This window comes from Tinamus guttatus, unplaced genomic scaffold (genome assembly GCF_059628265.1).
Source record: "Tinamus guttatus ecotype Peru unplaced genomic scaffold, ASM5962826v1 Tinamus_guttatus_pri_ptg000291l, whole genome shotgun sequence".
Classification (NCBI taxonomy): Eukaryota; Metazoa; Chordata; class Aves; order Tinamiformes; family Tinamidae; genus Tinamus; species Tinamus guttatus.
Genome location: NW_028288825.1, coordinates 2,163,619 through 2,175,722, shown reverse-complemented (window position 1 = coordinate 2,175,722; position 12,104 = coordinate 2,163,619). Strand labels below are relative to the sequence as shown.

The 12,104-nt window shown below is 48.6% G+C and overlaps 1 protein-coding gene across 1 annotated transcript in view; it reads left to right on the top strand.

Annotated features, from left to right (window-relative positions):
* Positions 1–12,104, top strand: part of CACNA1H (calcium voltage-gated channel subunit alpha1 H) — a 109,011-nt gene that overhangs the window by 72,153 nt on the left and 24,754 nt on the right. The window contains exons 20-24 of the mRNA XM_088527799.1: positions 2,025–2,151; positions 2,543–2,668; positions 3,245–3,334; positions 4,443–4,656; positions 11,421–11,572. Of these exons, the coding sequence (XP_088383925.1) occupies positions 2,025–2,151; positions 2,543–2,668; positions 3,245–3,334; positions 4,443–4,656; positions 11,421–11,572 (709 nt within the window). The remainder of the gene's footprint in view (positions 1–2,024; positions 2,152–2,542; positions 2,669–3,244; positions 3,335–4,442; positions 4,657–11,420; positions 11,573–12,104) is intronic.

Here is a 12,104-nt window from a genome sequence, read left to right as displayed (position 1 = left end):
AGGGTGGCTGGGTTTGTTTTGCATTGATAGACGAAGGAGTTTGAAAAACATTCACATGACCCATCGAGGTTTTGTTTATGATACAAAAAGCTAAAACCCCATATAGGTAGAACCACCTGTGGGGAGCTCTTATCTAGTGAAAGTGTTCAAAAACAGTGAAATTAGTTTTCACATAATTCATCTTCACCAGCATGGAGAAGAGTAGAGGGAGTTTGGAGCAAGAAGCATTATCAGACTCAGGAAGTTAGTGCAGCAAATGCCTCCTCCGCTCTGCATTTTTATCACTGTTTAACAAATCAGTCTGGCTGCTCGTTAAACTGCACAACCACAGACAGCAGGTTGCATGGGCTAGGAGGGAATTTTCAATTGAACAGGTGCTGACAGTAATTTGATAAGCTCCAGCATCTATGCCCGCTCTCCTGTGCCTGCGTATCTAACATCATTGCAAAACAATTTAGCTCTCAGCTAGGAAGGGCAACACTTTCAGTATTTAAAAAAAAATAAAGGCTATTTGGATGTTGTTTACGATGTTGCAATAATAAAGGGAAAAGGAGAAGTATTAATGCTTGGGGGATTCTTATCAGCTCACAGCTCCTACTCAGCAAGAAACACAAGCCTTTTTTCATGAAATTTCATTAGAAAGAAGATAGGCACCTCCAGAGACCTGTGGACTTTTTGATGAAAAGCTGCTTGCTTACAAGAAGAGGCAATCTTGTTTAGGCCCCTGACCATCAGAGCCTACTGCTCTGCATTTCCTTGGTGACAAGGACCTTTGTGCCCTTTCTTGCCTCCACACCGTGTTGTGCTCGTGGCATCGCGGTCCCCTTGCAGCACAGGCTCATCAGGAACACGCTCGGGTTGCCTTCGCCTGACCTGGCGGGTTCCTATCCCACCAACCTAATAAGGAACAAAATTCAGGACATTTTTCCTTTCCAGAGGAAAGATCAGCTGCCTGGTGTTACCCAGCAATGGGCACTGGCTGGCAGCCCGGGGCTCTGCTCTTTTCCCAGCATTTGGCTGGCGTGAAAACATCCTTAGTCGTGCAAGCTCCAGTTCCCTACATGGCCTCTCACCCTCTCCTCCCTACAGGTCCCTCCTGAAATGCCTTGATGTTCTTCAGTCAAAACACCCGCCTCCCTGGAAAAGCTCATTCAGCCTTGTGTGTGCAAACACATTTTTCAGAGTGCCCAGGGAGAGCCATTCACCAGGCACTCAAACAGAAAAAGCAAACACTCGCTTTCCATAACACCCCAAACCTGCCCTAGGCCACGCTCAGAGCGTGTCCGGCCTCTCAGTTGCCTCAGAGGCCTCTCTTTAATGGGATGACCCTTTGGCAGTGGAGCTGTTGGTCACAAGTCTCTGTTGGGTAGGAGTTGGTTCAGGAATTAATTAGGAAACAAACTGAAATGACTCTGTTTGAAATGGGGCCCAGGCTGGTAGGGCAGTTAAGTGTCGCCTTTGAGAGCACAGGGAGGGAGTCCTGCTGATGGCAAGGTAAGCATGTGCTTTAGAGCCTTGGTATTTTTAGGAGGGGACATAGGGAAGTAGAGTGCCCGGCAGGATGAGCACTGGAGTCTCCTGCTTTTCCAAAGAGCCCTTCTGAGGGACCTCAGTTGTTCCTGTGTTTCTTCCTCTACAAGATGAGCACGAGACGTTCTCTAATGCCAATGTAAAGCTCTTTACAGAGGTAGTGTTGGATCACAGAGAGCTTGGAGGGACTTTCTGGAGTAAGGTGCAAATAACCATGCAATGGGAACCTGCACTTAGGAAGTATTCCTTCCCCACTGTTCTCAGTAAGCAATTTCCCAACATGATTTACACCTTTTACACTTTTAATTCCATTTAATGTAACTGTGAATGTTTTGGTTGTCCAAATATGTCACTAATCATCTCTGAATAAAGCCTGCAGATAGAGGAGGGTAATTTTAGCTTTACTGCAGCTCATACTAACAGGGAAAAACAACCATGTAGTAACAGGACATGAATAAAAACTAAAACCTCTGTTGTTCTACCGTGTTTTCTAGAGTCATCAGCAGAGCCCCAGGTCTGAAGCTGGTGGTAGAAACCTTGATCTCCTCCTTGAGGCCTATTGGGAATATCGTTCTCATCTGCTGTGCTTTCTTCATTATCTTTGGGATTTTAGGGGTGCAGGTACAGTATTTCCCAAGCTTCTCCCATCTGCAAGGGACTGCTGCAACAGAGAATCTGCTTTTCCCACCGCTTGGGGTTCAAGTGAAAATAATGAGCTTAAATCTCATCAAAGGAAGACTTCTGTTAGATGTTACAAGGAAAGAGCTAGGCCTTGAAAGAGGTGCTCTGGGAGGAGGTGGCATTTGCTCCACTGAAGCTCTTTAGGTCACTGAAGGTCTGGTGAGTTTTCACCAGAAGTGGTTTTCCTGCCTTGAGTGTTAAGACGAGTGTCTGAGCTGAGGGACAAGAAAAGGAATTTGAACTTAACAAACAACTCTACCAGGGGAAAAGAACTATAAATCAGGGACAAGCTTTTCAAAGTGTATTTTTTGTTTTTTCTTCTCAAATGCAGCTTTTTAAAGGCAAATTCTACTACTGTGATGGTCCTGACGTGAAAAACATCACTACGAAGACTGACTGCACTAATGCACGCTACAAATGGGTTCGGAGGAAGTACAATTTTGACAATTTGGGACAGGTAAAGTCCTCGATTCAGGGGGCTTCTCTAATAGGTTTTAATAGATGAGCACTTTAAATGTATTCCTTGGGGAGGGTGGGGAACCTTCACCATAAGTTTCCAAGGGCAACATAGACTTTTATCTGTCAGAAGTGCCCTGGACTCAGAGCTGCAACAGACCAGGTCACCTTTTATGATGTCTTGCAGCCAGACCTGGGATACCCAGTCCTTGATTAGGAGAGTGTTGTCTAAGGGCACCGGTTTTGCATGGAGTTTCTTGTGCATGAGCCTCAATTATCATTTTTAATCTCCTGACTCTTAGCTATTATGTGTGCAAAGGAGCAAAACTGAGAAAAATTAAGCCTGTATGTGAAGGAAAAGTGGTGTAACAGACTATAGTTTCCTCACTTTTAAGGCAAATATCCAAATGCGTGAAAGGAAACCACATTATTGCATGTGCACTTGACATTGCATTTCACCAGTCCAGGCCACATGATGTGTTAGGAGCTGTAGGCTGCTTCTATTGAGTATTGTCTATTATTATTTTATTTTCTGAGGATTAAGATGCGTGACCATGTGTTTGTTTTTTTCCTACAGGCTCTCATGTCTTTGTTTGTCCTCTCCTCCAAAGATGGCTGGGTAAACATCATGTACGATGGTCTGGATGCTGTGGGCATTGACCAACAGGTAGGTATACTGCAGAGTCCAAATGTGTTGCTCCTGGAACCCCATGCTGGGTGGCTCTGCTGCGTGAAACCCCAGGGAAGACCTCGCTGAGGTCCTGTCTATGCACCAGGCTGGCATCTGCCCTCCACTGAATATCTCTTACAGTGGCCCATGTAGCACACAGCCAAGTATTGATGGTGTTCTTAGAGTCATAGAGCTTGAGAGGAGATATCAGGCAGCAGACATCACCAAAAAGATTTATGGGACTTTCTTATGCAAGTTCATCATTGAAAAACTTGCAAAATAAACCCTGTTTTGTCCCTACACTGCTGAAGTGCTACAATAGCTGCAGGAAAAGCTTGGAATAGAAGAGGACAGGATAAGTTCTGCTCCATCCTCCTACTTCTTCTACCTTTAAAACATACATGTTAAGTAGGTAGTGGGAGTTGGATCTGGTCCCTCCAGTGGGACAGCAGCTGAACAGGGAGACTGGGGACGATGACCAGGGGCTGCCTGTGGTCAGACCAGAGTCACTCATTGCAGCATGTGCTGCTGCACTCTGACTTTCTGGAAGTTCAATGCACATGAGCAAACTCACGTGAGATGGAGAACCAGGATGTTGTGAAGAGGAATTGCTAATTCTGTGAGGTGTGAGGCCTTGGCAAAAGAAAGTCAGGAGTCTTTAGACGAGTAGTACCCTATTGTAGCAGCTGCAACACTTTGCACTTAATTTTCTGAAGAACTCAAAACAACTGAGAAACATTACCATGGGCACAAACCACAGAAAAACAAACTGAAGCCTGTCTTCATCTAAAATAAACTCCCTTGTGGGATGATACACAGTCACTGGGATCTTGTAAGGGATTTATTTTAGGCTATGTGAAGTAAACCCCAAAATAGTAAAACCCTGTAAGCCAAATTATTGAGGGAGGAGGAGGGCATTCCACAACATAAGTAAAATATTAAGTGAAAAAAGGGAGAGGAAAATGTTCTGGGAAGAATCACCTAACTCTTCCCAGCCCTCTCCTCCTCCCCACAATCCACCGTGTTGAGTTGTACCCGTTATCCCAGCCCATCTACATGGTCCCTATGCATCTTCTCTTTCCTTTTCTTCCTTTCTCTTCACCAGCCCATCCAGAACCATAACCCTTGGATGCTTCTCTACTTCATCTCCTTCCTGCTCATCGTCAGCTTCTTCGTGCTCAACATGTTCGTGGGGGTGGTCGTGGAGAACTTCCACAAGTGCCGGCAGCACCAGGAGGCGGAGGAGGCCCGGCGGCGCGAGGAGAAGCGGCTGAGACGCTTGGAGAAAAAGCGCAGGAGTAAGGAGATATACCTGTCTGGTCGGTAGACTGCATTACAAACCACAATCTTTCTGAGCCCTGCCTGCTCCCAAAGCAAGACTTTCGTTTTCCTTTGGTTTTGTTTCCATGGGATTCAAGAGGTTGTTTTGCTTCAATACCTCTTGAGCGGTGCCTTAAGTCTTGGGTTGCCAACCGCCCTGGAATTGTCCTCTACAAGCCCAGTGTTAAGCATTACCTGTTTACTTGGCTGGGGAGCAGATGCTCCTCAAAGCAGAGTCCTCTCTCGGAGATTAGCATATTTTTGCAAGGCAAAGGTGTCCCTAAGGTTCCCAAGCACCGAGCAGGAGCTCGTGGTGTGACTGAGTAAACGGTTGCAATGCTTGCTGTGCACGTAAAGGCCAGTCCCAAGGGTAGCCCTGTGGCTTAACGTGCTGCTTGCATTGATGCTGGTGGTGGTTTGATTTAGTAGTTCTTTTTCTTAGACCGAGTAGTTGCGATGCTTTTTAGCGTCCCGGCGCATGGCCCCGCATGCCACAGAAATGCTGCATGAGGGCATGAACAAACCAACGGCCCCGGGGAGAAAAATGGAGCCCCAAGATGGGGCTTTTTGGAGAAGTCTTCTTTGGGAGATGTCCATTACAAGAGATGCTTGTCCCATCCTGTGCTGGGGGAGCCCTTCGGTGCTGAACAGTCTGTTGGGACTCGGTCAGTCCTTGCGAACGGGCGAGATGGAAATGCTGGCCAGGACCAGGGACATGAGGGTACAACAGAAAACCTTTAGCTGAAATCTGATTTTAGTGGATCTATTAGGGACGGTCAAACCAGAAGAGGTCCCATTTCTTGACCCAGGCATCCTTGCACATTAATTCTCACCTCCAGTGCCTCTTGGCAGGCTCTACCAGGAACAAGCTGCTTACACCCTGTCCCAGAGATGCCATTGGGAACGCAGCCATAGCAGCTGCCCGGACAGTTTAGTGCAAATGGGAAAAGACCGTGTTAGACATTGGCCAGCGTCATTCAGAAGTGAAGGGAAACTGCCTGGCCATGGTGATGAGAGCTGAGCTTAGGGATGAGGCTCGAGGGCTTTCGGCCCCACTTGCCATCACGACCCTGTGGCTCTTTGCCCATAGCTGAGCGGCTCTGTGTAATCTCCCACAAGGGCTTAATATCTAGTCATGACAAACAGCTAGTTGTCCCCCCAAACATCAACCCATGGGTATCCATTTTCAGCAGGGAAAACTGCAGTTAGATCAAATAGTCTTTTTTTCTGCCTGTAACGACATAGCAATCAGAGCCTTTGTAGCAGAAACTTCAGGCCCAGCCGATTTCCTCCATCCATCCCCACTTGAGGGAGGCAGCAGAGTCAATCCCAGCTCCTCTCCGGCTCCTCTGCTCCTCTTTTAGAGTCACAGGAGACCTCAGAAATAAATGTCTGCACTGTGGTCTCCACAGGGCCTTAATAGCAGATAGACCCGACACTACAGTTAAGGCCAAGCCCTTTGCATTTTGGTTAGCCATGAGTTAAGTAGCTGGGTTAAAATAAAACCCTGTCTAGATCTAGCTAGCCAGCCTCAAATAACAGTTGGGGCTCTTCAGAAATTTAGAAGAGTTCAGATGCAGTTTTATTTCTCTTTTTCTATTTCAGTTTGTGCGTTTAAGACAAGTTAGTGTCGGGTTCTCAAGAGACTCGCCGCCTGCACAGAATTTCTACCCCAGATGTGAAGGCCCAAGAAGAGTCTCAGATAAACTCAGGTGTTATATAAAAATTAAAAAAAAAAAAAAAGAGAGAGAGAGAGGGAGAAAGCTTAGGCACAGGCAATGAGGAAAAGCATCTTTAGAGAAAATAGACTGGGGCACAGGTAAGGAGGGACAGTTTAATCATAGGCAGTTGCTGTTCCTCGTTAGTAGGTAAATCTTATTACAAGCCTTTTTGTAGCTCACTGCTCAGACACCAAACACAGCCAGTCCCTGTCAAAGTGCTGGACACTGTTCTGTTGCCCATCTTTATCCAGCTATCTGGAAGGATGGAGTCAAGGAGATATTTGAGACTGCAGACCCAGGCGCTGCATAGACGTAGAGTGTAACATTTCATGGAGAGCACAGAGAGGAGGACAGTTTTCTGGAAGGGGATCAAGTCCAATATAGCAAATGAGACTCTGTGTTTGGTCCTTCCAGGAGGTTGCTCGTGATCGTCCGGCCCTGCGGTCTCCTACCTGTCCCCATTCAGCATGAGAGCTTGGCTTCCAAACCCGAACTGTTAACAGGGTGGAATCACCTAGCAGATACGCATCGGTTGTGGTTAGGGCTGCTGAACATGTCAATGTTCTTTTTATTTAAATGGGAGGAGTTTCCACCTTTGGGTTAATGTAGAAGATGAAGAGTTTGGCAAAAAACGGCAGATTCAGGAAGGTGGGCGCCGTGGCGGGTGTGCTGGTGAGCCTGGCCACACGGGAACACGGGGACATGCACAGGCAGGGTGTCCTGCCCCCTGTGTGCCAGCAGCACCGCTGTCCAGGCTGTCCTGCGAGGCCGGAGGATGCACAGGAGATGGATGTAGGTGCAGAGGAGCAAGGGGGGGTGCACTGGGGAGCCAACAAGGAGCCACCTTTAAGCCATTTCTTTTAAGCCACCTTTTCTAGCCTCAGGGACGGAATTAGGGCTCTTTGCAAGGCCGACGCATAGCACAGCTAGCAATTGTGTCCCTGTGTCTGGGCACTCGCTCTGTCCGCTGGCATCTTGTCTCTGTGTCCCGTTACCTGTGTGCGATGTCCTCCGTGTGCAGCACCCCCGTTTCCCTAGGCCTGTGCCTGCTCCTATGTGCTGGGGTCTCCAGGCCGCAGCGGGTACCTACGGACACCAAAGTGCCCCGTGCAGACGGAGCAGGGCCAGCTTGTTCAGCCTCCTTCCTGCACTCCTGCCCTGCGCCTGAGTGGAGGACGGGCAGGAAGGATCCTCCACCAGCGGGTGCCTCTTCCCACGCACGGATTAGGGAGCCTGCACATCCCAGCTCCAGCCAAAGCCCCACGGCATCGGCCTGTCCTGCTTCAGGCATTCCCAGGCTCGTGTGCTGGGCACCTCCAACAGCGCTGGAGCAAGGAGGAGTATTTGCCAAAATGAAATGGAGGAGGAGGGGGTTTCCATCCCTTGGAAATGCATATGCGTTGGATGTGTTTTTAAAGGCAGCGCTGGAGGGTGTACTTTTTCATGTGAAGGTAAAAACTCAAGATAAGCTAAAATATTTCTTTGACACAGTCACTATCTCCATCAGATATATGCCCTATGTAAATAAGTGTACTGTAATTTAATAATCCTGCGGCTCCTAACCTTTTAATGAGCTGCTCAGGAGACACAGACCGAAACCAGCCTCCCCAGATTAAAGTTTTTGATTAAAGCCACATGGATCGGCTTGATCTCCTCCGTGCTATTCGGAGCTAGGGATGAGCAGTCACGAGCAGCGCTCAGCGGTTTTCAGCCTTAGCCCTCCCAGATCCCGCAGAAATATTTGAGCTGCAGCTAAAAATCTGGGCACCGCGAATCCAAGCGTTCAGTATTCCCAACTAGGGAATCACCAAACCATTTTGACTGTTTTTTTGCAGGCGGTGGCAGGTATAGGACTGCTCCGTGCCAAGCAAACCCATGAGGGCTTGCTCGTGTTTCATGCCCAGACGAGTAGTGGAGGAGCGTTAGCTGGCAGCTGTAATGCCAGCTGAAATGCTTTTTAGCTTGGGGACAGTGCTGCATTGCTTCTCATGTCAGCAGAATCTCAAGTGAAGAAGCTTAAATGTTCTGCAGAGAGGTGAGATTCAAGCATTAGCATTCAAGCATTGGGAGGCAGGGGCCAGGAAGAGCCATCGTTTCCCTTCTCTCTCTGTTTGATGGTGTCTCCTCATCCTTCCCTCTCTCCAGCAGCTCCAGCCTTCGGTGGTGGTGATGGGGTAGTTGGACCCCATCTCCTGGAGGGATCTTGGACGCGTCTGCCTGTTGGCTGGAGTCTCATCCCAGAAACGGTTTCCTTGGAGAAACCTGGTGCAGACTGTGCTTGTTCTGCTGTGATGAACACTGCCCTCGCTCTGCCCATCTCGCTGTGCCACCTCTGCTGTCCCCATGTCACTGAGCCGGGCGGGCGCCCGCGGGAGAGACCTGCCCTGAGCTCTTCACCCAAGCCGGGCCGAATGAGCTGGTGTATTAGGAGGTGCAAACGTGATGGGGCCGGAGAGGTTGCAAAGAGCCCCTTGCCCTGCTGCTGATGGGCATTCCCGCTGCGGAAGGGGGCAGGAATGAGCAGTGCTGCTGTGAACGCGGCCGCGCTGGCACGGGTGACCCGGTGCTGCTGCCACCCCCGCAGCCCCCAGCCCGCCCTGGGCACGGCCTGTCCTCCCCACGGTCCTGCATGAGCATCTCCTCTAATGGACACTGCATGGGTGGCATGACGGTGCTGTTGCATGCGGGCAACCCTATCCCTTGTAGCCCTTGTGTGTGCGTCCTGAGAGGAGTTTCTTCTCCATCCATTTAGCTTTAGGGACGTAGAGCATCCCAACCACTTAACGCTTTTCCTAGAGCCTCCTTCTCCCAGCCCAGGTTAAACCTAGCCCAAGTTTTCCAACCAGTGGATCAGGCTTAGCCAGCACCGAGCACTGGCAGAGGCTACAGACACAGCCCTGGGAGACGCTCGTGCCATGGAGCAGGTCCCTTTGGCACGGCGGGGACCCCTCTGTGCCATTTGGATGCCCAGCCCTGCAACAAGAGCACTGTCTTGCCAGAGGAGTTTCTGTTTGGGCAGCTTTGCAGGGGCAGTGTCTTCTTGGGATTGTGCTTTGTGATAAGAATTAGGCAAAGAGTTCATAGAATTTAATAATGAGGCCATTTTTTACCAAGTGGTTACTCAGTGGCTGTTCCTGTACTGTTGAGAGGGTAATTGCAATCACCTGCAGCCTGTTTTCATGCACTGCCCATCACTGCTACTGTTCTTCTGAGATCCATTAATCATCTGCTTATTAATAAATAGGTCCTTAATATAATAATCAATGCTTGGGACATCCTTAGACCTCCCAAAGGTGATTTCTTGCATTCCCAAGAAGACATTTCAAAAAAAAAATAGGGAGAAAAAGAGCATTTTGTGATCCTGAGTACACGGGAAAGCATATTGTACAGACTAAAGTGAATATCTTCCTGCAATATTTTTATTGTTGTTTTCTAGACACATCAGAGCATTAGCCAAGCTCAGTAGCAACGAAAATTATTCCAGTCCGAGCTGACTGATAGCTTTTAGGCACATAAGCAACACCAAAATGCATTCAAAAATAACTTATGTTTGCTTTCATCTTGTTTTTTTCCACTCCCATTAGCAGAAGAAAAAAAAAAAAAAAGCCTAGATGACCCCACTGAAAAGGAAATGTTTTTTAGATGTCTCCGTTTCACTTTTAAGTACCATAAAAATATAGTCCTTGAAAGAGAGCAGCAGATTCAGTTTCCTTTTATCCAATTTATTGTACAGTTTTGAACTCTAATCTGCTACCAGCTGCTCTAACAAAAAAGGCTGTTTCAAGAGTCACTCCATCTGAAAGATTAGCACAATGAGAGAAGTAAAAGATATATTTCTGGAGGACTATGACTGCTTTAGAACTTCTTTATTTAATTGTTTTCAAGGTTAAGCTGCTTTTTTTTCATAGATCCTCCTGCATTTAAAGCCAAATTTGCCAAAACATTTGCAAAAAATAAGAAACATTATTAAGAACAATCCGGCTCTGACTTCATGTGACCTGAGATGTCTTTTCCACTTGCAAAATCTCCAGTAATGCTGAGTTTGCCCTTAAGTACACTCTTTGAATGTTTGCATTTCTTAAGTTTGAAAAGAGCTCGACTCCACGCGAGTGACCACAGCCATCCTGTGGTCACGAGCTAATTTTAGAGCCACAGGCAGTAAATTCGTTTCAGCCGCGGGGCAGTGGCCAAACATTAACTTTGGAGCCGCTCCGGGGGCTTTGTCATGTGCAGAAATTTCCCCATTTCAAACGCAATAAAGGAGGAGTCCTGACCAGAAGATAAAATTGATGTGTTTGTGGCCTGAGTGGTTTTTTAGGCGCAGCCAAGCCCTTGTTCTTACATTTCTGGAGGAGATTGTGCTGCTGCTCTTGGAGATGCTGAGCAACCCACTCTGCTGCTGCTGGCCCATCCCGTGCACTGGTCACTGTCACCATCCCGCATGTGTCCCACTTTGTCACAGGCATTGCCATGTTCTCCTTAGGCCTTTATAACACACCGAAAGCCGCTCTCCATAATGCTGAGCTCAGGTTTTGGTCTGGCTTATGTGCAAAACGCCTGATGTCTGCATTAGAATAGATGCATGTTCCCACCAGCAAGACCCGACCTGGGCCTTTCCACCAAGCTGGAGTTGAAGCTTTGCTGCGGTTGAAGCTTTTCTCTTGGCTTATGGTCTCGTTTCCATCCCGTTTCTCGCCCTTCCCAGCTTGTGGTGGAGCCCTGTTAGGTGCAGAGGTCGTTCACTAGCCTGAGATGAAGCGGTAGGAAGAGAGAGCAAGAAGGAAACCGGCCAGGTCCCTCGTGCTGGCCCAGGAGGTTCGGCTCGGGCGCATGACCCAGCTGCAGGTTCAGAAGGCCTTGGGACTAGCTAGAAGTTCTTGGCCATTCCACAGCTTGCTGATTGTCCAAAGGGCTTTGCCCTGCATCCAGGCGGGTGTGAGGCACCACCAGCAGGTCCTGGCGTGGTTGTGGTGGCCAACGTGCCACCGCGGAGCCGCAGGGCCTGCGTTCACCGCGTGGCCTCTCTCTGCCTTTCCCCGCAGAAGCCCAGCGCAGGCCTTACTACGCGGACTATTCCCCAGCGCGGAAGTACATCCACAGCCTCTGCACCAGCCACTACCTGGACCTCTTCATCACCTTCATCATCGGCGTCAACGTCATCACGATGTCCATGGAGCACTACAACCAGCCCAAGGTAAGAGCCAGGGGATGCGCGACACAGCAGCAGGGTGGCCGTGGCCTTGAGGACCACACGCTGCTCCCAGGGGATGCCAGCACCATCTTCCATGCGGGAAAGAGCCTCTCGTGGCAACCAGGAACTTGACTCCACCATCACGTAGGCCAAGGCCAGAGCTTCCAAAGGCAGGATCTGCTCTTGCTTGCAAGCAGGGCAGCAGGCCCACGGGGAGTGGAATAAAGTGCTGCTAGAAAGAAGACCAGAGCAAATATTTCCTCTCCTGAGCCCAGCAATGATTTATCCTCAGGCTGTAAAACAGTCCAGAGTGTTAGAATGGTCCATTAATGGATATAAATATGAAGCTAATGCACGTAGAGCAAAAAGTTTCTTTTCCTCAATGAATTTGGAGTAAATCTACTTCAAGTACAGTGACTTTTTTTAGCGTATCCTAAAATCCTGTTTTGCCAAGAAAATCTTTTGCTGTAAATCGTGTAGCCCATGGATTTGTCGCCTGTAAAAACCTTCCACTATATCGTGGCTCACAGAGCTC